Source organism: Atta cephalotes, assembly GCF_000143395.1.
Source record: "Atta cephalotes unplaced genomic scaffold scaffold00008, whole genome shotgun sequence".
Taxonomy (NCBI): Eukaryota; Metazoa; Arthropoda; class Insecta; order Hymenoptera; family Formicidae; genus Atta; species Atta cephalotes.
In genome coordinates this window covers 1,854,188-1,879,531 of record NW_012130072.1, presented here as the reverse complement: position 1 = coordinate 1,879,531, position 25,344 = coordinate 1,854,188, and the positions used below count along the sequence as shown (strand labels likewise).

Genomic DNA, 25,344 nt, shown 5'->3' with positions numbered 1-25,344 from the left:
TATGATAGTAAAATAATTAACTTCTACTAAAACATTGCGAATCCAGCCGATTAATATTAAAATATTCGTAACAAAGTTCTCCAGAATAATACTCCAGCAGTACGGAAATCATTTTTAAAGAACGAAAGTCGTAAAAAAAAATTTTATTACCATCCAAATTAATTGCAATTAATATTAACAACCATCTTATAAATATCTAATGTTCTTATTTTCTTTTGCTTTTTACTTTCATTCTTTTCCTCACTCCAATAGACTGTTCTGTATCGTCATCCTCATCACCACCGCGTTTTTTCCGTTTGCCTGACTTTTTATTATCTTCGATATTTTTCATGTCCTAGAATATTTCAATAACATTTATATGTAATTGTCTATGTCTGTTATCAAATCGTACATTAAAATTGTTTTTACCATTTTTACTATTCGCTGTGCTTCGCTTACTCTCTCTTGCAGCAACATTACTTCTTCCTCTTCCGTAGGAAATAATGGCAATTGTTTCGATATCAACTGTTCTATTCGTTGATACAACTCCACGTCGTACTGTGTAACAAATGTGATAGAACGGCCTGATCGACCTGCACGTGCAGTTCGACCTACTCTATGTATATAATCCTTACTGTGTGTAGGGATATCAAAATTGATAACGATATCTACATGCGGAATATCAAGACCTCTACAAGAATAATGCAAAAATGATTAAAAATTTATTTTTAATACATTTTAATATGATAACTCTTTGATTCAGATTATCAACTAACCTGCTAGCAACATCCGTTGAAATTAAAATAGATCTGTTTTTTGCTTTAAATTTCGTAAGTGCGGCGATTCTTTTATTCTGCGTCATTTGTCCATGCAAAGGAACCGCTGTGAATCCCAAGTTTCGTAACAATAGAGCAGTTCTTACTGTGTTATTACAGGTTCCGCAAAATATCATGAAACTATTACCCGCCAGTTCATTCAAGATATGTACAAGATATACATCCTGCAACGATCATTTTATATATAACTATTTTGGTATAATATTTTACAAATATATATATGTAGTAATTGATATTTTATTTTGCGACTTAATAGTTACATCGTTTATATTTCATACCTTGAATTTTACGGGAATAAATATGTAATATTGTTGCAGTTTCTCTACAGTCTGATATTTGGTGGACACTTCAACTTTTACAGGATTTCGTAAGGATGCACGTTGTAACTTCTGAACTTTCTTAGTCATTGTCGCTGAAAATAATAACGTCCTTCTTTCCCGTGGTATTACTCTGAGAATTTTATTAACCTCTACTTCGAAATCCATATTCAAGATACGATCTGCCTCGTCCATCACCTTGCGAATAAAACAAGTAATAAAAGACTCAAAATTAATGTGATAATCAAAATAAATCCGAGTCTCTATTATATATAGTTTATATAATTACCAGAAACTTTAACTGTCGTAAATTGAAGCCTTTTGTGTTCTCCAAGTGGTCAACTAATCTACCAGGTGTAGCAATGATGATATGAGGTTTCTTCTCCAGTATCATTCCCTGCGCATGCATGTCCATCCCTCCTACTAGCACTACAGTTTTTACGCCAATACTGGAACCTAAAATAATTGTAATGTGAAATAAAACAAAATATTTAACAAATAAAATAAGCAATTCTTACCTAACGCATCAAATTGCTCTGAAATTTGAAATGCCAATTCTCTTGTAGGTGTTAATATCAGCGCAAAATATCTCTGAGGATTCTCTAACAATGCTTGTAGTATAGGTAATGCGAAAGCAGCAGTTTTTCCCGATCCAGTTTCTGCTAATCCAATCACATCCTTGCCTAACAGTAGAAAATGATTGTTACTATTTTTTTAGAACTTGAGTATAATTAAATCATTGTTTAAATTACCTTGAAGGGTCAAAGGGATAGCTTCTTGTTGAATCTTGGTAGGTTCCTTCCATTTTAAATCTAAACATGTTTTGCAGAGTGTATCCACAAGTCCCTGTAATAATGATTATTTTTTTGTTAATCATTTAAAATGTACTACCAAAAGATTCATAAAAATATTTACAATTTATATTTTTATAAGTTATTTTAATTATATACTATAACTTAATAGTAAATAAATATTATATGCAATTCCTTTTATGCTAAATATTATTCATATATTTTGTTTGTTCATAATAAAATTTAAAGATTTGTTTGTTATAATGTGTTTAATTCGTATACATTTAAAAAAAATGTTTTAAAAACTTTTTTAACCATTAATAATTTTTATAAAATTGACGAATTATGCGCCTGAAGAAGTATCATATTCCAGAGTGTTTGAATATATATGCTTTTTCTTTCTGTCTCTCTCTTGCTCTCTCCATTTTTCCTTCTTCCTTCCATATCCCTCTCTATTTGATTCTTATCGCTAATTTAATATATTTAAAAGATAATTATTACTTTATTATATACTTTCTCTTTTTCCCTTTCTTTAATTTCTCAATTACTTTGATAAATTAACAATTCCTAAGATCATAAAAATTTACAGTAATAAAATGTAAAAATTTGTTGGTATTCATGAAGTGATAAAAAATGATGACACAGTCAAACACATCATTTAAGCTGTGTATGATTGTGTCGACTTGTGCTGTAGTTGAAAAACATATACAGTGTTACATATGATTTGTTCACATTGCGTGCTCCAATAGGTTCCAATAGAGTTTACAGTATCGTCTATGTATGCTGCTAGAAACCTTTTAATAAACACTAATATAAATAATCCATTTGTTACTATTCTTACACTTTATAAATCTCTTTCTTATAATTTCATAAATACAGAATACCACAGAAGAGAACACGGATTCGTAACTTGTTTCGAAAACATACATATATATATAGTAAAAACATACATATTATAATTTATTACCGCAATAATCTTTCATACAAATTTTCATAGGTACTAACCAGGTACTACAATGTGCACAATTTTGAGGTTATAATTGATATCAGTATGGTTGAATACTTACCAAATCTTTCCATGTGATTCTTTCGACGTTATCTTCATCTTTAGTATCTTCGATTGACTTTTCTAAATTCTCCATGTTTTCACAAATCAAAACTACAACATAAATGTCCAATACAAATAGTTAAATCATAAATTGGCAGCGTTCCAAGATTTCCAAAAAAAATCCAGATCACGTTTTTTAACGTTTTTCCATTTGCTTCTACTCACTCCCATTGACTTCTACCGCGTAACTAGCGTTCTTCAGTTCTTTCTCTTTCGGCAAGTGTGCACAAAGTCACATATGCATAAAACAATGACTTATTCGGAATCCAGATGGTATTATGTATTCTGGCGTTCCTAAAGCCTCTCATACAAACAGCGTTTTATCAGAAAATATATGGTGCGTTCGGGGAGACGCTGGTCTACTCCACTGAGGATTTATGCCTGTATTTATAATCAGACCTTATACTTAAGGCTGCCTTAAATTTAGATGCCAATAGCCTTAGTAATTGGCTAAACATCTAAAAATAAATTTAAGGAAGCCTTAAGTACAAGGTCTGACTATGAATACGGGCACATGAATATGAGTATAAGAATCAACCAACTACAGTCGCGAACATTCCCCTGTCGTTCGATTGTAGGCCGGGTTCACGCGGAAAAACGGAAAGTAGAAGCCAACGGAACTCGCAGTAATAGAAGGTGGTACATTTTGTTTGATTCTGTTTTTTCACGAGTTCTGATTGGCTTTAGTTTTCCGTTTTTCCGTCAAGGTGTGAATCCGGTCTGAGACAGAGGAATACTCAACTATAGTTGATTGATTCTTACATATTCTGATCCGAATTAAACCTTCAGTAGAAACTACGTTATTGAAAATGGGCACTAGAGCAACTCTACTGTTATACTTTATTTTCAAGTGCCTCTATGTCCACAATATGCGGATATTGAATTAAGTAGCTATGATCCAGTCGATAATGCTCATGATTTTTTGGTTATATTCTTCACTATGTCCACGAATTTTTGGTCTGTTAGACAAAACTATAAGTTGTCTTGTAACAAAACTTATTAAGCCGGTTCTACATTAATTGCAAACTGATCATAAGTTTGTTGCGACAGTCAATATGAAGAGTTGATTTCAAAAGCAAGTTTTGATTGGCTGTCGCAACAAACTTGCAATCAGCTTGCAACTAGTAGAACCGGCTTTACAAGCGCCGACAGATTAATTGTTTGTCTATTTAAGGGACTACGCACAATAAAAAGAACAGGGAATAGAGAATAAAAATTTCAACCTATCAGAAATCATGTATTATGGAATACACAGTTTCTAATAGGTTGAAATTTTTAGGAGTTTCGTATAATAAAAGGAACAGGGAACAGAGAATAATGGTGCGGCCACAATAGAAGGAATAAGGAATTAGGAATAAGAATTCCAATCTATCAGAAATCGTGTATTCCCATGTATCCGATTTCTGATAGATTGAAATCTTTATTCCTTATTCCTAATTCCTTATTTTTTCTATTATGACTGCACTTTAAGAATTTCAACTTATCTGAAACTGTGTATTCACAATACATGATTTCTGATAGGTTGAAATTCTTATTCTCTGTTTTCTGATTTTCTGTTCCCTTTATTGTGCGGAGCCCCTTAACGTTCCAATTTCTATGAAATTAAGTTTATTCGATGCGTTTTTTGCACAAAATGAAAGAATCTAGATAAGAAAAAAAACGTTAGAACGGCGCGAACCGAGATATTAAGCATTAAAGTTGACGACTATAGAAGTTAAAAAAATCCGTCATATCGATGAGATGCAGCGACATGAATTTTGGTCACTGAAGCTCGATTGTGTATTTTGAAATGAGGTAAAAATTACAAAAGTGAGCAATGATTACTAGATATTGATCAATTAAATTATAAATATTTTAATGAGTTTGTTTACTTTTGTAATTTTCACCTCATTTCAAGATACACAATTCTGCACTATGGTCATGCGTTTTAATAACTACAATGTTAGATCTAAACTTTAATCCATATAAAAATGTAATTTTCTTTAATATCATAATTCACAATTTTTCATTCACATATATTCTCTGCTTGACAAACAAATTGTCTGCTTTACAAATAAATTCTTTGTTTTACACTGATTCTACAATAAGTCGATGATTGGTAGTCATAAGTTTTATCGGTAAAGTTGACCAATAGGCAATTTGTACGACTAAGGCTGATATTCATAGTTGAGTCTTATTTCAAGACAGTCTTAGTATGGTCGTAAGACGCTAATGCAGCCTTCTGATTGGTTTGTGACTTCTTAAGACTGTACTTAAGACGATTTTGAATATAAGATCTAACTATGAATATCGGCCTTTCGACTTCAACTCATTTTAGAATCAGTATTACAAACATACATTTGTGTTTATAAAGCAGAGAATTTATTTTTAAAACAGACAATTTGTTTGTCAAGCAGAGAATTTGTTTGTGAAGCAAAAAATTTGTTTGTCAAGCAGAGAATTTGAACATGTCGCTGCATCTCATCGATATGACGGATCTTCGATCTCTATAATCGTCAACTTTAACGCTTAATATCTCGGCTTAATATCGCGGGTTACCATCCTAACATTTTTTGTTCAGATTTTTTCGTTTTGTGCAAAAATGCGTCGAATAAGCCTAATTTCATCAAAATCGGAGATGATGACCGTATTCTAAATAATTATCTCAAAATTAATTACATTAGTACAATTAGGCCTTTTGATGTCAGTTTTAATCTAAAAAAGAAAAACTGTATCTGTTGAAATACTGCGCAAAACAGTAGAAGACACCTTACACTTTCTCCAATCGAAGGAAAAATTAAAAAAAATACTATATTATAAATATTATATTGCTTAATATTAAAAAAAATAAATAAATAAAAAATGGTAGTTACTTGCTGTATTGGTAACTGTAAAAGTTTATGGATAAGAGGTGACATTATTACTTTTCATTGGTAAATATAACTAAAATATAGTTATTAAGTGTATATAGTAATTAAATAAAAAATATATATAATTATATGATAAAGGAAACGTTATAAAAAATATAAAATGTTTATTTTATTCTTTCATGTACAAACTTTATTTTTAGTTTTCCTAAAGATGAAAGTTTACGCAAACAATGGATTTCAGCAATTCCATCTAATATTTTAAGGACTACAGATATTACTCAACATTCTAGATTATGTAGTAAACATTTTACAGCAGAATGTTTTACTGAATCTACTTCATTTAAATCTCTACGTAATATGTTAAATAAGAATGCTGTTCCAACAATATTTGAAGAGTATCAAGAGTCCCAATATCAGTTAGTTGAATTAGTAAGTAAATCTTATAAATTTCATATTAAAAAAAAATCTTATTTTAATAATAAATTATGTAATATAAATTATTTACAAAAGAATTGAATTTTTATTAGGAAAAAGAGACCTTACCAAACATATTAAACATCGAAGTTGATCCGCTAGACATTAGTAATGAAAATTGTAAAATGGTAATTATATAACAAAGATCTATTATGATATAAATTAAAGTTAAATGTATAGTTATATTTTATATTTTTATAGTTATATATTTTTAAAATGTAATTATAATATAATCATATAAAAAAAATAATTATCTTATACAGGAAAAACCAAATGTGTCATATATTTTAAAAAGAGAAATTGGTGTGCAAACATTAAAACGGAACTTTGATGAATCAGAAAAAATTATACAAAGTTTGACAAAACGCTTGAAACAACGTGATAAAAAAATTAAGGACTTGGAGGAACGTTTGAAAAAGAAAGAAACTGAAGAAAAAAGTGATAGCATGAAAATGATAAAAGATGCTGTTAACAAGTACATCTGCGAAGAAAGAAAAGAATTATTTTTGCATGAATTTGCGAATAATGAGACTGGTTCTAGTAAGAAAATTTATAGTGAATATATGAGGCAATTTGCCGCAGCTACATATCATCATAGCCCTAAAGTATATAAAATTTTGAAGAAACTGATTACTTTACCGACCACTTATACCGCAGCTAGATGGTTGATAGATTTTAGTCAAGATCCACAATTTATGGAAGAAATAAAATGAATTATTCTTCAAATTGTACTTCGTACAATTTTAATTATAAAATGCAGTTATTCATACTCAGTATTTCAATATTAAAATTATAACCGTAAATATGATATTGTGGTATGTTTATAATCATAAATATGATATTGTGATATAATTGTAAATAAATGATAATCGTGATCAATGCAATTATTGTATTTTTTTGTATACTTGTATATGCAGTAGCAATATCACAGCATCAGCAGAGACAAATCTTATTATTAACAGTATTAGATGTTAAAGGTGAAGCATATCTTCCTACAACTCAGGATATTCAGTTTCTCTTATTGATAAAATATAAATATTTTTCTTAATAAAATCAATTTCATATCCACATAAATTTGTGTCTATAGGATATACATACAAATATAATTAATTAAAGATATAGAATGCAATTTGATACACAAATTTATTCACAGTTAATAATAAAGTTTAAATATTTACAAGAATGGAATATGCATGTGCGTATGTGTATGTGTGTGTGTGTGTGTGTGTGTGTGTGTTTGTGTGTGCAAATACAAGACAGTAGTTGAGCATGTTTAAGCTAATTATTCCCAGCCTCTTTAACATTCTGCTTGGATTCAATCCAATCCTTTATAACATAATTATTTACATGATTGTGTTTGTTATATGTCTGTGATATCCAATACACTTTAATAAATTAAATCAAAATTTAGATATAAAAAGATATAATTATAAAATGTAGACTCAGCTGTTTAATCCAAGCCTTCTTTCTTCTCTTTTATTGCTTCCTTAAAACGTAAAAGTACTTTCAGTTATGTTATATATATATATATATATATATATATATATATATATTAACTTTACATCTTGTATGAGTATACCTTAAAACGTTCTTCGAACAATGAGAGTTCTGCGATCAAATCGGTGATGGCATGCATAAACGCTTCGTGTGGAGTATAATCAGAAGTTGTCTGTATTCTAATAACAAATTTGTGTTCCAGGGGATGAGGAACTTTATAGCCAGCAAATAATACTTGAGGATCCTTCAGTAACTGACTAAAGAATCGAAAGAAATTCACAAAATTAGCTAGCTATCTAAAAAAGAACCGAAGTAACATGCTCATTTACTCACTTGCGGATCATGTTTCCCAACGTGTGATCCTCCTTGTTAATCGTAAAAATCGCAGCATTTGGTACTTTGGTATCCTGTTCTTTTATAATTCTACAAAAAACGCAAACATTAACGTGTTTCTAGAACCTAAATCGTGATTAGATCTCGATAAATATCAAAGATCAGCATACTTTTTCTCTCCCTCATATAATAAGAATGACTCAAAAGTCGGAGGTGCGTTCATTTCGCTTCGTCAATTATTAACAACAATTCAAAACTAATTGTTATTGAAATATCGATAGTGAATCACCGGTTGACAAACTGTCGTAATCGTAATCACTGTTGACCATCGTCTGTTGCATGTTGCATCTACAGCGAGTCACTGTGAGTCGACAATCGATTGCGACAAATCGATACGACGATTCGATAGCAGACAAATTTACCATGACGTCATTCGAACGAGTTCAAATATTTGTCAATGGCTTCATCTCTTATCGATGTTCTGATATTCTAATACCTATAATCGAAAAAGGTAAAAGGAATCGTGATTGAAGAACGGCAGGAGTGATAGTAGACGTAATATCTTACAGTTATTCCTTACAGGTTTATTTATTCAATAATAACAACGTGTGTTCCTATCAAGAAAAACTTGTTTCAATTTTCTAGAAAGAGTGACATATATCCTAATGTACCTAATATACTTATTATTGAGATAAAGAGATGGAAAAGAGGGAGAGAAAGAGAGGAAAGAGAATGAATGAATGAATAATAAAGAATAAAAGAGCGAGAGGAGAGGGAGGGGAGAGAGAGAGAGAGAGAGAGAGAGAGAAAGGAAACTTCATGTTATGTCATTTACAAAGAAACCACGTCGTTTTCTCTCTCTTTCTTAAGTTTGAACGTGTACAGACATTTTCCGTGTTATTGTCTCTCTCTTTCGAGCATTGGATTCACAAATTGGACTCGACTCGGCCGTCATCAGTCGTCATCGTCCGGATGCCGCGAGATTAATCGCTGCTTACACCTTCGCACGACAGGGGCGTTGCGAGCGCTCGTTTTTATCCGCCTTTTACATTTCCCACGCCGCGCCCACCCAAACTGAAACCCAAGGCGAAGGGCGAAGGCGCGGGCCGCGGGGCGCGGATAAGGGATAACTGTGGCTGGTGGAAGGTGGAAGAGCGAAGGCGAAGACTGAAGAGCGCGGCGGCGTCAGTGACGCGGCGTCGTTGCGCGTCGCTCTCTCGGCGAGAGTTTATCGCGCGGGTAGCGTACAAGGAGCGTTTTGCCGAGCCACACTACTCCCGACAGTCCCGACTCCGGGACGCAAAGTAGTTGTCAAAATGGCGGCGTGCGAGGGCTCCGCGAGCGTGAATCCTAATTGCGAGGTAGTGCGCGGGCAAACGTTCGAGGTCGGGCCGCGCTACACGAATCTGTCATATATGGGCGAAGGCGCCTACGGCATGGTCGTGTAAGTGTTCATCGGTCGTGTCACGACCGCTCGCTCGATCGGCAGCTTGCGGCGGCCGGCCGATCTTCTGATCTGACAGGTCGACTGACAATAAACATTTGAGAGCAGCGACGCGAACGGAGACGTGACAGCGACGAGTCGATCAGCGGTGATCCGCGGCCCCGATCGCCGTGTCCTCGAATCGTATGTCCGAAGACAAAAGCCCCCTTCCGGACAAAAGCCGCCGATCGGTGTACGCTGTCGGCTGTATGCGTCGGCTCCGCTCCGCTCCGCTCGCGCTCGACGCTCGTATCTCGTATAATAGTATATACGTATGACGTACGCACACACGCACGCATCATGGTTCTCTTACACGTTCTACCGTCTACATCACTTTCAAATGCACGTCACGCCCCTTTCACCGTATTTTTCCCATTCATGTCTTTTCTACATTTCCTTATTATTCCCTTTTTTTTTCTTTCTCTTTTTTGTACGTCTTCTCTCATTTTATCTTCTTGCATTCATCCATACGTCATGCTAATCAGATGAAAATTCACTTTGAGATTTACTAATCTTATCTTATCATTTTTATCGTCTATTGCTATTTAACATGATTACGATTTAGCATGAATTATATCACGGCGAATTCATGCTAAAAAGTGATGGAATATTTTTGCGCGCCAAAAGATATTTCGGAGAGAATTCCGTTTCGCGAGTTAAATAATCCCGACGCTCTTGGATTCTGACGGTAGATTCTTTGAGAAATTCGGAATTGATTTTTCTATAATTACGATGTTGCGTTGATAATATTGATGTCGAATAAAAATATCGGAGCTCCGACTTATGCGCGATTAAAAAGAGATTTCCTCTAATCGCGTTGCCTTTGATGTATCCTGATCCTTCTAGCTTTTCTTACCTTAATCTCTCGCTTTAATCTTCTAGATCTTGTTTTAATGAAACGAACATAAATTGCAGGGTACCATTTTAATAATCTATTTATAATTGTAATATTATTTATCGGTAATAAAATCTTTCTAAAAAGATAACGCTACTTCACTATTGGATATCAAAAGAATAATTACAATCCAATCTCTTAAGCTATATATAAATAACATTCTGTTGTTTTCAACTTTTATGCGTGTCAAAATGTAAATCTATTTCTATGATTAATTTAAATGTAAACAATGTTCATATTAACATATATACTTAGTAAATAATAAATTAAACTTCACTTAGTAAATAATAAATTAAACTATCAAATTTAATCCTTTGAGTTATTTAATACATTGTACAAATATTTGAATTAAACAATTTAACTCCTTTGTTTCAGTTAAATTAATGACATATTGAATGATGACTTATAGAAATTATTAAAAATAATTCAAATTAGGTATAACTTGAGTTATTTAACAATATTTATAACAAAGAAAATTATTTATTGCATTTTTCACTTTAATTACTTTTTGACATCTCCATATTCTGTTATCTATCGATCGCAATGGATAAGATTAAATAAAGATTAGAGTTTTAATAGATTTGTTCAAATGTATATCGAGCCTATCTCTCAGATATATCTAATTTGAGTTATTTTTAATAATTTCTTTAGATATCATTGCTCATATCCGATATATCGTTAGTTTGACTAAAATAATGAAGTTAAACAATTTAACTCAAGAAAATAAATTTGATTTAAATTTAATTTATTATTTATTAAATACAATATGAACGTCAATATAGGCGTTTATTTTGAAAAATAAAATACAGAAATGAATTGATTTATATTTTGATACATGTAAAGTTAAAAAGTAAATAAAAGGTTATTTTCTAAATGCGTACGTAAATATGGATGATTTACTTTGAAACTTACCGCGGAAATGGATTGATTTATATTTTTACACACATGAAATTAAAAATAATAAAATATTATTTAATTCAAGAGATTGAATTACCTTTGATATCTAATTGATGTAGTCGATCGGAACTCTTAGGATGCATTCCAAGTTTCGCATAAAGTGTATGATGTATTATTTGTCTTTGTTGTTCATCAAATAATAAAAAAGGATAAAACAATAAATCATGCGTTTCATGTGTAACTCGGAACGCACCTTTAGTCGCGGCTTCTGATGTAATACATCAGACACATTGCGAATTTGATTTTTATTATCGCTAAGAATCCTGTATCGCGCGCGACCACATCCTATCATCGCGACCGTCAAAGACACAAGTTTCTCTATGGATAAACTCACACTAAGTTAGGTCAAGCTTTTCAGACGATAGCAGAAAAGATAAACAAATGCGCCGGATGAATAAAGCGACTGCTCCAGTCTCCAGTCTCTAGTCACCGAAAGGGAAAAATTTCGTTCTGAAAGATATGAATAAAGATATTAGATTATTTGTGTGCTTGCGCTCTGACGAACACACAGATAACGATATATATATATATATATATATATATTGTATATATTTTTTTACGCTTATACGATCAATCGCGAATAAAATATGGAAAAAATATACATAAAAAAAACAGAAGAATATGTATGACGAAATAAAAACCGTTTTCTTATTTATCAAAATTTTTTCTGCTTTATTTCATTTTAAAATAAACTGCAGGACTATACTTTTTATTTTAAAGAGTTTCTTTATACTTACAAAGGAATTTTTTTTTCTTTTTTTATCTGTTATTTTATTATTTTTATTAATCTGTCTTTTAAGAAAAAATTTTGGATTCACAAGTACGTGAAAAGATTGTTGCAATTATTAAATCATGAAATACATTGCGAATAAAAGATCCAGGAATGTGGAGTCTCTATTTCTTTTGTAGGATCACTCGTGCAAATTGCGTTGTTTTTATCCTGCACTTTTATTTTGAAACAAATATTTGCTCTTCTACTTTTATCATTTGCTGAAAAAAACTTTCTTTTATTCATATGCCCTGAGATATACTGTGGGATAATTGGAGAATTATGAAGCGCCTGGAGCAGCAACGCGCGCCAAAAAGGTTTCCACTGAATAATAAATGTGGCTAGGTTTATCTTTATAATATTTTCTTGCAGATCCGCCTACGACAATCTCACCAAAACGAAAGTAGCCATAAAAAAAATCTCGCCTTTCGAACATCAAACGTATAGTCAGAGAACCTTAAGAGAAATAAAAATTCTCACAAGGTTTAAGCACGAGAACGTAAGTTGGACGTCCCAACAGTTTACGCTAAGCGTATCTTTTATAAAGTATCGTTATTAATATATTGTATTCTCTCTCACAATAGATAATAGATATAAGGGATATATTAAGAGCGCCGACTATGGAGCAAATGAAAGACGTATATATCGTTCAATGTCTGATGGAAACTGATCTCTATAAATTACTAAAGACACAAGTAAGTATTGGCATGCATTCTGTAGATCTACGTTAAAGACGAAAGAAAAAAAAAACTGCAAATTTAATGAAAAGTCCAAATAAAATTCTCGTTTTGCAGGCTATTAGTAACGATCACATATGTTATTTTCTGTACCAAATATTACGAGGGTTGAAGTATATACACTCGGCGAACGTGTTACATAGAGATCTGAAGCCGAGTAATCTGCTGTTGAATACCACCTGTGACCTTAAGATCTGCGATTTCGGTCTAGCGAGAGTCGCGGATCCGGAGCACAATCATGCGGGTTTCCTCACGGAATACGTGGCGACGAGGTGGTACAGAGCTCCGGAAATTATGCTTAATTCCAAGGTATTCGTCTCACAAGTGAAAACTCATTCAAGGAATGAGAACCAAAGTACATTTCACGCGTCTTCGTGGTTCTAACATAGTTCTCTTAACACAGGGTTATACCAAATCCATAGATATTTGGTCGGTAGGCTGCATCCTGGCAGAAATGCTCTCGAGACGAGCGATATTCCCTGGCAAACACTATTTAGATCAGTTGAATCATATTCTCGGTGTTCTCGGATCGCCCTCGCCGGAGGATCTCGAGTGCATCATAAATGAGAAAGTACTGGATGCTTACATCTATCTCTGTTTTTGCATCTCATAGAATCTAAGCCAAGAATATATATTTTGCATTGCACTTTATGGGCTCGTTGACTCGCACCTTACATTTATAACATAATGATATTGAAGCGTTCTGATTTTAGGCACGGAATTATCTCCAATCGTTGCCATATAAACCAAAGGTACCGTGGACGAGTCTTTTCCCCAATGCCGATCCAAGAGCTTTGGACCTCTTAGATAAAATGTTGACGTTCAATCCTAATAAGCGTATCGTGGTGGAAGATGCGTTGGCGCATCCCTATTTGGAGCAATATTATGACCCTGGCGATGAAGTATATTTCAGTAAAATTGCAATCACGAATGTTAATTGTAATTACAAGTAATGTTGTTATTCGTAAATTTCAGCCTGTGGCAGAGGAGCCATTTAAGTTCGACATGGAGTTGGATGATCTTCCAAAAGAAGTATTAAAACAATATATTTTTGAGGAGACTCTATTGTTCCAAAAAAATCATCAAGAGAATGCTATGTAGTCGACTGGTAATTGTTAAATTCGTCTTTTATCGTATCGCCAATCTCTTGATGCGCTGACAATTGAATGTTTCTGTTCTTTTTCATCAGGCATGCTGTTGCCAGAATCGCAATAGTGGATATGCGTGATGAACTGAAAAAAGAATAGAATGGAACGAAAAACGAACAATAACGGGATTGATATGAAGAAAGCATGCTTTTAACAATCATCGCCACTTCATCGCCGCTCGAATTGCCGATGATACAAAAATACTAGGATATTGATGAAAGATTTAGTTCAGCGATCAACGAACGATTAATCAAGCCGATTAATCGGGTGAGTGAAACAGTCGCAATGCCGCGCATACGCTTGTACATTCGCATGTCCTTACTCGGAGAAAGCAAATATAGTGTTTTTTATGTTATACCGAACATAGCATAATATCAATTGGTACAACATGTATTTTTAATTTATCATCGTCGTACCGTATCGTACCATACCGTCTGTCTGTGATTTAATTGCGAGCGTGACGAGGCGTGACACGCGAAACACTTTATCTTCATTTCATCGTTTTTTCTCGAATTATTTCTTTTACTTTCTGAAAGTGAAATGGCTGAGATTACAATGCGTAATTATGTGGCGTAACTAAGGCAATATATTCGGCTTATCGTGCCTCGATGTTTTCCGATATCGGAAATATCGTAGATATCGAGAATATCGATACATTAAACGTTCATTCTATGTCTACGAGATTCGAACACTTGTAGCGTACTCGTATAATTCATTTCGTATGATGTTTTTCGTCTTATGTGTGTACGTATGACTGTGTTTGCGTGCGTATGTACGTACGTGTGTGGCAGAATTTCTTTTGGTATTTAATCTGTTTATAATAGTCAACGTTATAGCGAATACGCGACGCGTAATAATCGGCGCGTTCACGAAAATATTAGTATATAATTTATATTAAAAAGAGAATCGTGATCTTCTTTCTGAGCGTGTGATAATAACGACGGTGCCCGAGTTGAGAACTAAAGTGAAAATTTGAATAACATGTAGAAGAAAGTCCCAAGTTAGTATTTCGGAAATTTTACAAAATGTTATTACATTGTTTGAACCTCTCATCCGCTCTTAGAGCCTCCCAAAATTAATATCGCAATCCAAAATCTATTTACGAAAATCAATTTGAATCGCTATAGAAATCGAATTCGCTGACAGATATCAATAGCTCCATTCGGCCTTACTGTGAATACATAGAGAATTTTTTTAATCCTATTCTCAAGAAAACTATAGGTTGTGAGAGACGAGGTGAAAATTAAAAAAAAAGAAATGAAGGAAAAAAATACTAAAACAGGGACAAAGTATTTACTTCCTCTATTAACTGTTACCGATCTTCACCTTCTTCGATAATCTAATAATAATAATTAAAGAATTAAAAAATAAATTAATAATAAAAATTCATTGTTCGTAAGATTCTTATCTAGATCTAAGATGCATTTCTAGTGATTACGAATTCTCGTTGAGGCTGATTCATGCTGATGCGCCTCGCCTCCTTCCTAAGAATGCGAGGGACATAACAGCGAATAATATTCTATCATCATAATATTCTACCATAATGTCATGATTTCAATCTCCGCGTCTCCGATTTAATACATATTTATCTTCCTTCGATGTTTATCCGTGCGAATTCGTTTGGCAAATTGTCGTGGGCAAAAGAGTTAAGGAATCTCTCGCGGTTTACAGTTTTCTTGCGCGATACGTACACACAGATATAATCTCTTCCAAAATAAATCCAAGTGAATCCTTTATAACGACAGATTCTGAATTAGATTATTTCACGTTAGTTGATGCTATTGAATGATGAATTTGGATAGTTTTAGTTGTATGTGTAACTCAAAAGCAAAGTAAATGTGTATCAATCTTCCAATGATTCACGGATGGATCTTAATCGTTATTTGAATATTTCACATGCGAGTACAAAGAACTTCGATAGATACATATGTATTGTGCTTCTATTTCTTACAAGTTTCTCTTCCCGTGATAAAGTTGAATTAAAAATTTAAATTAAATTGATATAAATCTTGCATTTGAGATTTCTGAAAACCATATATTAATAATGTGAGTGTGATCTCTTTATGGAGAATTTAATTCGACATTTAATTCGAATTTAACTTGAAACTTAAAAACGAGTTCATACTAGTTCACGATAATATGTTAGAATTTAATACACAATATTCAGCTATTTTCTCCTTGTAAAACGCTGACTCCATGAAGTCTTTTATGACCTTATGTCACTGCAGAATTAAATAAGACACCTGTTACAACGGATGCGATCCGTATATACCGAGTTTTTTTGAAGAATGCTCTCTCACGTTCGAGGCCTTTTAAACAGTTCGTATAATATCGTAGATCATGGGCAAGCGATAATAAAATCGTGCGCTCAGCGAAATTGTAAGCCGACGAGAAATCGAAGCTCTCGCTGTCAATGATAATTGAATACATACATATAGATTCCTAAATAACACAGCAGTTCCTGCAAAGCACTAAAAAAGCACTTATATACATATACACTTTAGCGTTTTCTTAACGCTTTGTAGACGCTGTGTTATTTGGGTTGTGATATAAAAAAGTGTTTTGGGGAAAATGCTGAGAACGTAGAACGTTACGCGTAATATATTGATGAGACATTGTCAATATCATCTGGCCTAATATACTTAAAGTTATGTATGTGTACTTGTTGTTGTTGCCGATTCTTGTATATCCGGTGCATTCACGGAATATTTTCATCTGTCGATTTTCGATGTTATTTCGACGGCTATATCATTGAACTTGTAAAGAAGAGTAGAAAGAGAGGTAGCGGAGCGAGATGGAGGAGTAATATGCCGTTTCCTCAACTAATTGTAGAATGACAGTTGTTAATTTTTGAGTTAACGAGTGGTTGACTAAATTATTTAGTGTTTTTACGTAGAATAGAAGTGAAGGAGGGGAGGAAAAAGAAGCCTTTGAAGAGAAAGGATCGCACGATCATTTCTTCAACGACGGGCAAGATCGGATTTTTCACATTGTGCGCAGCAAACATATGCAGATATGTGCAAGAATTCCATCGCGGGAAGATGTATTTATACCATCGCAATCAACGTAACTTGAAATAATTTGGGACGCAAAAGCCTATAAAGTTGCGGTTCAACTGAGTGGCTCTTTTAGCTTTTCGATTAAATAAAAAGGTCAGCATTTCGTCTCCCGAGATTGTTTCTATCCCTTGATTTCTTGTCGTTCCAATTCTAATCATATCGAATTCCCGAACGGCAATATCGTGAAAGATAACGTCTTGTCCGTTTCAATTGTGTCGCTGTGAATCATTGATAGTTTCTTGTCGCCGAAGCTGCATTCATAGCGTTTATAAAACAATGGTAAATATTATCTTATTATTTAACTAACAATTATAGAGCTGAAACTGTAATACTTTTAAGGGATGTATTATTCTACCGCGTTGGATTAATCGGATTTGCTCCTCAAATATGCTAAATTTATAATATTCAGGGAAATTTCATTAAAAATAGAACGATTCAATGAATACAATAAATTAAGTAATCAGAAAGTCAAAATTAAAGTAGATTAAATTTTAATTCTGATTATAGCGAACATATTTTACGTTCGATGTAAAATCATGTGGGCGAAGGGATAATCGAATATGCGGATAAAATTAAATACGTAATTTTTAATGCATTGTTCATTCGATAAATATGAAATATGATACAGTATAAGAGATTAAAAATTAGCCGCAAAAGCAATGAATGAATATTCGATATTTACAATCGAATCGAATACAATCACTTCGATTTGGCATTATTTTTTCAAAAATATAATATTGAACGGAGAAATTTATAAACGAGAATGTAGCTATGAATGTAGCTAAGCAGCCATTTAAGAAATAAATGTACTTACTGTATTCTTTACCCGATTTCTTTATTACCTCGATTGCTGTTCCAATTGTTATCCGTAACGAACCGTCATAATTCATGTTAATCATTATCGCTTATTGTATTTTAAGTAGCTATTCCAGTTATTATTATGCTAATATAAAAAGAGATTATTGGCCAATTATTTTCACTGTGTTATTTATCCCTGTAAAGTTTTTAATTTTAAATTATGAAGCAATAATTTCTGTAAGTTCGTTTCGTTTTTGGTTACATCATGTTGAAGAATAATAAAATAAAATTTTAATGCGCTTTTCGCTTAATTTTTCACAATTTATCGGATTACATCGTCAAAATTTATCAACCGGAATATTTGATGATAAGAGAATATAGCAGAGAAATGATATAAATGTAACACAGTATAGATTATCATTATTTATTATTTATTTCTTTCATTACTCTTTTTTTGCAGTGATATAGTATCCTGAATCATCAGAAATGCTTTTACAAAATATCTCAATTCATCAATTCATCTGAAAAACGTAATGCTGTTCTGAGAGCTTACGAAACTATACTTTCGTATGATATTCTTCGTGCAAAAGGTACATTGTTTTATCATAACTTCGAAGCAATATGAGAGAAATTTCTTCGAAATTTTTCTTTTCCCATAATTGCACAAATATTTCGGTCAAAGTACTTAGTTGTTCAAAGTACTCCGTTTTTCTTTTCGCAGAAATATAACATTAGTTTGCAGATACATCATCTATGTTATCATCAAATTTATATGCGATATTATCGGAAGCATTCATTATCTGTCTAATAATAATAAAAACAATAATGATTATTACTGGAAGATCAATCATTAACATATAGTATAAAATAAAAATTTTTTATCAATATTTTCCTCTTCTCATGATATTTGCATGTGTGTAAAAAAATTGCAATCTTTTCAATGATGAAAAAAGAAAAATTTCACATTAGTCTGTAAATTATGTAAACTTGAATACATATATACCCACATGCTAATTTACAATTATATTCCACTGTAGCCGATATAAAATGTTACGAAAAAGTCTTAAAACAATACATCTGCGCTTTTTACAATTTTCGAGCTTTTAAACAATTAGATTGTTCATACAGGGATCAATCTCCGCCACTATTGTCTTTTGTGTATTTGTCGTTTTTTACTTCTATTCTCAGTGGAGAACGTCCTCTGGTGTGATTTCCGATACGTGATCGCAGGTCACCGCCTTTTAGGGTACTCCTCAAATCGCGGCTGTTTGATGATCTTTAAAAAAAAAACAGAATTCGTGAATTCGCTTGCAGAGGTATACGTCAAAATACATATAATTATATACGCGTATAGTTATACACATATGTTTAAAAAAGATGCGCATTTTTATTGCGCAAAGATATTGGAGGGCATACATTAAAAACATTATTATATATCACAATTTATATAACAAAAAATATTATATACGCTCTACATGTATTCTACACTTTTAACAAAATTAGCAAGATAAAGAATATTGTCGGAATATTTAATTTTAAAAATTAATTAGGATACATGAAATATTTATTCCAACCAAAAATTAATAAAATACATTGCAATTGTGGAGATTTTTGATAACTAAGCAACTTCAGTGAAATACATACTGCCTCCATTTTTTGCCAATTTGTAATTGGAAATAAAAATATACGAAAAAAATTATGCTGTTTGTCATATCTTAAGTAGATAACATTAACTAAATTATTTCCATACCTGCTTTTTAAATAGCTGTCACTAGCTTCGCTTTTTGCATGATTTAATCTTGCCCATACAGTGGATGCAATACGCGGTTTGGGCGGAACTACTTTTATCACACTACCTTTAGGGCCCTGAATTTCTTTTGCAAGCACATCTTCTTCGCTGCTGTCCTCTTCATCTTCATTGTGTTCACCTTCTTCATCTTCTTGCTTCTCTCCTTCTCGCCCTTCTTCTGTGTTCATCTGGCCAAGCCTCTGTTCCTCCTTGTCTTCTTCTTCTTCATGTCCATCCTCTTCCGATTCTTGCCATTCTCCTTCTTCTCTTTCCATCGAGTGTATTTCTTTCACATTCTGGTGACTCTGCTGCCGAACTATCCCAGAATTATCGCGTTTCGAATTTATTGCGTTCGTATTTGTGACCACTACTTGAATGGGCTCGCGATATTGCATTTTCGCTTTCGGTTTTCCCAGCTTTGATCGTAAGTCACCGCTGTTATTTAAATTATTCAGAATCATCTAAAAGAAAAAGATATATAAGATCTTGGATATAACTTATAGAATACATTAGAAAAAAATTTTAAAAAGATAAACTAACTTGGACTCGAAGTTTTGCGCGACGCTTCTGTACTTTTTCCTCCTCATCATCGGCGTGCATTCGCATGCGAGGAATTTTACTCCGTTTACACCAACTCTCATCACTATCGCTATCGCTCGAACTGGCCTCACCTGATTCTTCAGTTTTTATCATATCCTTTTCCGGGTATTTGAGACCCAATCTTTCCTTTATACTACGTCCTTGATCTTTAACACCATTCCTTGGAAGAAAATCATCCTCTACAACATCGTTCAAACCCCATGTCTCGGATAATGCACCCCATGGATTTTTTGATTGATCCTGATTTTGATCCTCGTCCAATGATTTACGTTTATTTTGTTTTATTTGCTTGTACATACGCTTACGAGATTCCGTTAAAATTCCTTTGAGACCTACATATTTACATAGAAACAAAATTTTATCATCTGTCTTCATAATTTTTAATTCTAATTTGATTTTGCTGCGCATAATTGCATTTACCTCCAAAGTTGGGATTTCCATACTTTTTATAGTATTCACTTCTTTTCTCTGCATTGATCTGTTTTTTATCTGCCTTAGTAGCGAATCTCAAGTATATTCCTTTAGATTTTGGATAATCAATACCTTTTCTCCATGTACCAGGAGGTAATGGATAATCAATATCTTTAATGCTAATGCAATTGTCTTCCTTTCCATTCTTGTCTGCATTGATAGATTCGTTTTCTTCATCTGCTTTCACTGTGTCATCTTTCGTATTGTCAGAATCGTTCTCTCGATCCGAATATTTTACAATACTGCCTAAAATTCTCCTAGATAATCCCATCATAGCTCTAGCTGCTGTTTCTTTATCAAACCAGACTACATTGCCTGTAATATTACAAATTATATATCAAAATGTCAAATGATATGGTGCCATTTTATTTCAAATAAAATCAAATTTTTGAAGCATACATGATACATCGTTGATCCATTCAATTGACATTGGATCATAATCTTGGAAATATTTGAATACATCTTTGGTACTCATATCTTCAGTTCCTCTCATGTGAATTACATTCAATCTAACGTTCTTTGCATTCTCATCATCCGTAATACCCATGCTACAATTATTACATAAGTATATGAAATAGCAGCAATTGCTTTTACTAAATCAATTTACCGAATCAATTAAGTATCTTATACCTGCTATACAAATCATCTTCTAGTGATAATTCCTTGTATTTTTCTGTCAAGCCAAAACGCTTTGCTCGTTCCTCTAACTTCAATCTTTCCTCTTTGCTAAATATATCTATGCCTGACGTGTCTATTGATTTTTCAGAATTACTCTCTAATGTTTGTATCTAAAAGAATTTAGAAGTGTAATTCGAAGCACACCTAAAAATTATATTAACAACATATATCAATTAAAATCATTCATTTCTGTCACCTGTAATTCTGGCTTTAATATTGCTTCGGATCTCTCTATTTCATTGAAAGGCACCATCTCGACGTCTGAAGGTTCGTCATATTCGTCCATTGTGTAAACACGATACAAATGCGTTAGACGCTTAAATACCGCTAGGAAAAAATGATAGGTATCACTAATTTCCCAGACAATCCGATCGTTCTGTGAATAATAGCTTCTACCATTAAATGGAGGTAATAAGTTTACAGTTTACAAATATAACTTAACCATAACACGGTAGATATATCTGCTACTCAGGTGTAGACAGGCTGGCCTGCTATAGCTACAGCTGGGACGATGATGGACAATGATAAATCTCCACGATAACATCAATAAGTCTGTTCTATTTGTAACTGATTTGAGTTACACGATTTGCTAAGAAATGACACGTAACCAATCACCTCTTGGTTGTGATAGATTCAATGAATACAACGATTGAATCAGACAGAAATCTGAAAGCGATCACACCGTCCTTTTTCGTATAAAGATATTTTTTATACCGGTCACGTGATCAAAATTAATGCTTGAGTCGAGCGTCAGCATGAAAAGACATCTTTAGGGTATATTTACATGGGAGCATAAAGCCTCGAGCGTCAGAGCATACGCAGTGATATCACAGTGGGTGCAGTCGAATTGCCGCTATGAATACTTCGAAGCATTTTTTAATTAGTCAATTAGTGAAATTCTTTCTTTCACTTGATTAATTAGATGCTTCGAAGCATTCGTAGTGGCAACTCGACCACACCCAATATAATCAGAGAGAAACTTTTCTGGTATAATCATATCTAGTAGCGACAGTGAACTTTTTGTGATCTGCAATTTTTAGTGCGCATGTATCGGTTTGTACACTTAGGAATATGGTGGACGTATTAGAAGTTTAATAGAAATTCAAATTTAAAAACCTGTCCTATCATAATTCTACTGTGTACATTTTACAACATGGCGGTGAATCATGTGACCTAAGAACACTATAATGCACGTGACGTAAATTATAGCATTTTCAGTGCTGACAGTAATTTTGGAATACGACCCTTCTTTATGCAAGTTTACCACCACATAGAGGCTGCTCAATTTGGACACTTTCAGCACTTTTCAGTATTTCTATTTTTATTTTACGTCTAATGAACGATAAAGACAGAATGATGATTACAACTCTTAAAGCGCGTCCAAATCGATCACAGCCTGGAAATCAGTTTCAATAATTAGTTTCAATAATTAGTCTGTTCTTTTTTGTCTCTAATTAGATTCACAATTAAATATATTAACAAAATACTCTTAACAACATGGTGAAAGAAGATAGGTGGGATAATTTGAGCGACGCTTAATAGCCGATTTGATTATAACCGATCAGAATTTGTCTTGAAAAAAATCAATAGGATAAAATTATAACATATTCGGCTCGAGTAAGTTTACACCAACCAACAAGATAGCATATGTAATTTTTTCGCTAGAGCGGAAACGTGAAAAGTAAAAATTTTGATATATATATGTTCGCACACCCAAGGACTTCGATTCTTTTCCTCGGAAATTTTCACAAACTGAGAAATTATCACTTTTCTACCTTAATGCTCATAATTCGTGCGATTAATGATACGACTAAGAATTTGAGCACAAGAATTGTCGTAACATTTACTTAGACTTAAATTGTAGACGTAAGTAACGCACAAGCTTTCACGTATAACAATTATTACGTGTCTCCAAGAGACGGCAATAAATGTCATACGCCAAAGTTTGTGCGTTACTTACGTCTACAACTTAGTCTCTAAGACTACGTTCTAAAATGTTTGTGAGGAAGATTTTATTCTATATGCTATAGTATACATTACGTGTACTATATATTTCGAGTAAAATTTTCCTCAGAGAGGAAGTTTTGAAATGTAACTTAAGTAATTGTTATGACAATTCTTGTGCCGAACTTTAAACCTTACGTCCGCTTACAACTAAATTTGACGTAAAAACGAAATAATCTGAATTTTTGAAAGTTTTAAAAAAGTAACCAAGGGAACGAATCGAAGTCCTTGGTACATATACATACATACAAGGAATTTTCATTTTTTCCATCCTAGAAAAAAAATTACATGATCGCTATCAAGGATTTAATTAGCGCGACGTTTATGATGCTCTCCTATTGATAGAACATTGATAACGTCAACAAGTACTCAGCAAATACTAAAAGATAAGAATACGAAAAATAGTCTTTTTTAAGTTGTCTTTTCAACAAAGCGAAAAAGTGTCTAAAAGATGAAAAGACATTGTTTTTAGATTATCTTTTTAGCAAGACTAAAAGATGTCTATAAGATATCTCTTAGTTTTATCGGAAAGACAAACTAAAAATAACTTAAAAAAGACATCTTTTCGTCATCTTTCTATGGTTGTCATTTTCGTAAAGAAAAAGTCAACTAAAAGATATCTTTTCATTGCCGAAAAGACATGAAAAAGATATCTTTCCATTATTTTGATATTTTTTACCACTCATTCGTGAGTAATACGCGAGATCGCCACCAGATGGACGTGATGGAGTTCAGTTTCTCGTGTTTAAAAATCATACGGGACAGAATAAAAGATGCGACATTATAAGAAATTCTACTCTCGTGTTTTACTCTTGATGTAAAAAGACAGGTGTATCATTGTGCATATGAAGTCAAGTATTATGATGTAACGATCATAGTGGGCTAATAAAAAATGCCCAGAAGTGCAGTGTATCACTTTGCAATTATATTGAATTCTGACATCTTGAACGATTTCTGATTGGCTCTTTAAACGACTGCGTATTGGAAATGACCTGTCTTTTTACATCATGGTTCTAACGAACACTAATCAAATATTTTTTTGTAATCGAATCCCCAAAGGAGAGTATGATGAAAGATAATGTCTCTTATACATAGGACACATGACAAAGATTACAAGAAATGAGACGTATATTGTCAGTCATGCAATTTTATTTTGTTTTGTGTAAAAATTAATTTAAGAATTCAACGTTATTAAATATTATATGTATCAAAATATAAAAACTACAAAATATAAAAATAAAAGAAGTATTAAAGACAACTAAAGATATCCAAAGAAGTCATCCTTTATCATGGATAAGATTATAAGATAAGATAAGACTATAAGACATCTGTCGTCTTTTAGTCATTTTTTCGTCGATTATATTTTTTCACTAAAAGCTATCTTTATAACAATTTAGTCGTCTTTTAGTTACCTTTTAGATTTTGTGGTCTCTGGGTAGAATATTATGAAATTCAAATCGGTGCAAATTCACTCGGATCGAAAATATTACATTGGATCTCGGGTATCCATTAATATAAAATTTTTAACGTTTATATAAAGCATTTTATAGTTGGATCGTAATTTATATTTTTTTATGATTAGAGTTTTCTGTGTTTAGTATTATTACTAAAGTTTACTTTAGTATTATTACTATTATATATATATATATATATATATATATATATATATATATATATATATNTTATAGTAGTATATTATTATACTTACTTTAATTTAAACTTTAAAAAATTAAAATTAAACTAAAACTACTTACTTAACTTAACTTAAGTTA

At 32.6% G+C, this 25,344-nt stretch overlaps 5 protein-coding genes across 5 annotated transcripts; 2 read left to right on the top strand and 3 right to left on the bottom strand.

Moving 5' to 3' along the window:
- Positions 1-205: 205 nt before the first annotated feature.
- Positions 206-3,253, bottom strand: LOC105627109 (probable ATP-dependent RNA helicase DDX47). The gene is made up of 9 exons (XM_012208391.1): positions 3,197-3,253; positions 2,991-3,082; positions 1,885-1,978; positions 1,651-1,815; positions 1,422-1,588; positions 1,094-1,330; positions 756-979; positions 409-670; positions 206-334 (listed from the first exon to the last, which is right to left on the bottom strand). Exons 2-9 carry the CDS (start codon positions 3,063-3,065, stop codon positions 206-208), a joined length of 1,353 nt encoding a protein of 450 aa, XP_012063781.1. The 5' UTR covers positions 3,066-3,082; positions 3,197-3,253.
- Positions 3,254-5,872: 2,619 nt separating this feature from the next.
- LOC105627108 (THAP domain-containing protein 1-like) lies at positions 5,873-7,067 on the top strand. Its single transcript, XM_012208390.1, has 4 exons — positions 5,873-5,943; positions 6,081-6,309; positions 6,408-6,482; positions 6,618-7,067. Exons 1-4 carry the CDS (start codon positions 5,873-5,875, stop codon positions 7,065-7,067), a joined length of 825 nt encoding a protein of 274 aa, XP_012063780.1.
- Positions 7,068-7,484: 417 nt separating this feature from the next.
- On the bottom strand, positions 7,485-8,407 carry LOC105627107 (DNA-directed RNA polymerase II subunit RPB11). The gene is made up of 4 exons (XM_012208389.1): positions 8,355-8,407; positions 8,185-8,274; positions 7,934-8,108; positions 7,485-7,840 (listed from the first exon to the last, which is right to left on the bottom strand). Exons 1-4 carry the CDS (start codon positions 8,405-8,407, stop codon positions 7,805-7,807), a joined length of 354 nt encoding a protein of 117 aa, XP_012063779.1. The 3' UTR covers positions 7,485-7,804.
- Positions 8,408-9,500: 1,093 nt separating this feature from the next.
- On the top strand, positions 9,501-14,126 carry LOC105627106 (mitogen-activated protein kinase 1). Its single transcript, XM_012208387.1, has 7 exons — positions 9,501-9,628; positions 12,661-12,787; positions 12,873-12,983; positions 13,083-13,334; positions 13,429-13,596; positions 13,739-13,927; positions 14,001-14,126. Exons 1-7 carry the CDS (start codon positions 9,501-9,503, stop codon positions 14,124-14,126), a joined length of 1,101 nt encoding a protein of 366 aa, XP_012063777.1.
- Positions 14,127-19,161: 5,035 nt separating this feature from the next.
- On the bottom strand, positions 19,162-21,854 carry LOC105627105 (uncharacterized protein C17orf85-like). The gene is made up of 7 exons (XM_012208386.1): positions 21,765-21,854; positions 21,521-21,678; positions 21,290-21,438; positions 20,840-21,205; positions 20,360-20,751; positions 19,781-20,280; positions 19,162-19,306 (listed from the first exon to the last, which is right to left on the bottom strand). The coding sequence occupies exons 1-7, from the start codon at positions 21,852-21,854 to the stop codon at positions 19,162-19,164; spliced, it is 1,800 nt and encodes a 599-aa protein (XP_012063776.1).
- Positions 21,855-25,344: the final 3,490 nt, after the last annotated feature.

Excerpts from the sequence above, each read along its gene's own strand:
- LOC105627109 (XM_012208391.1), bottom strand. The coding sequence starts at position 3,065 with ATGGAGAATTTAGAAAAGTCAATCGAAGATACTAAAGATGAAGATAAC. Across the intron at positions 1,589-1,650 it reads AGAGCAATTTGATGCGTTAG|GTTCCAGTATTGGCGTAAAA; the intron begins GTAAGAATTGCT and ends CAATTATTTTAG. Across the intron at positions 335-408 it reads CACAGCGAATAGTAAAAATG|GACATGAAAAATATCGAAGA; the intron begins GTAAAAACAATT and ends GAAATATTCTAG.
- LOC105627108 (XM_012208390.1), top strand. The coding sequence starts at position 5,873 with ATGGTAGTTACTTGCTGTATTGGTAACTGTAAAAGTTTATGGATAAGA. Across the intron at positions 6,310-6,407 it reads AATATCAGTTAGTTGAATTA|GAAAAAGAGACCTTACCAAA; the intron begins GTAAGTAAATCT and ends AATTTTTATTAG. Across the intron at positions 6,483-6,617 it reads GTAATGAAAATTGTAAAATG|GAAAAACCAAATGTGTCATA; the intron begins GTAATTATATAA and ends TATCTTATACAG.
- LOC105627107 (XM_012208389.1), bottom strand. The coding sequence starts at position 8,407 with ATGAACGCACCTCCGACTTTTGAGTCATTCTTATTATATGAGGGAGAG. Across the intron at positions 8,109-8,184 it reads TTGGGAAACATGATCCGCAA|TCAGTTACTGAAGGATCCTC; the intron begins GTGAGTAAATGA and ends TCGATTCTTTAG. Across the intron at positions 7,841-7,933 it reads TGTTCGAAGAACGTTTTAAG|GAAGCAATAAAAGAGAAGAA; the intron begins GTATACTCATAC and ends TTACGTTTTAAG.
- LOC105627106 (XM_012208387.1), top strand. The coding sequence starts at position 9,501 with ATGGCGGCGTGCGAGGGCTCCGCGAGCGTGAATCCTAATTGCGAGGTA. Across the intron at positions 9,629-12,660 it reads GGCGCCTACGGCATGGTCGT|ATCCGCCTACGACAATCTCA; the intron begins GTAAGTGTTCAT and ends ATTTTCTTGCAG. Across the intron at positions 12,984-13,082 it reads ATAAATTACTAAAGACACAA|GCTATTAGTAACGATCACAT; the intron begins GTAAGTATTGGC and ends CTCGTTTTGCAG.
- LOC105627105 (XM_012208386.1), bottom strand. The coding sequence starts at position 21,854 with ATGGACGAATATGACGAACCTTCAGACGTCGAGATGGTGCCTTTCAAT. Across the intron at positions 21,679-21,764 it reads TATTAAAGCCAGAATTACAG|ATACAAACATTAGAGAGTAA; the intron begins GTGACAGAAATG and ends AAATTCTTTTAG. Across the intron at positions 19,307-19,780 it reads GACAGCTATTTAAAAAGCAG|ATCATCAAACAGCCGCGATT; the intron begins GTATGGAAATAA and ends TTTTTTTTAAAG.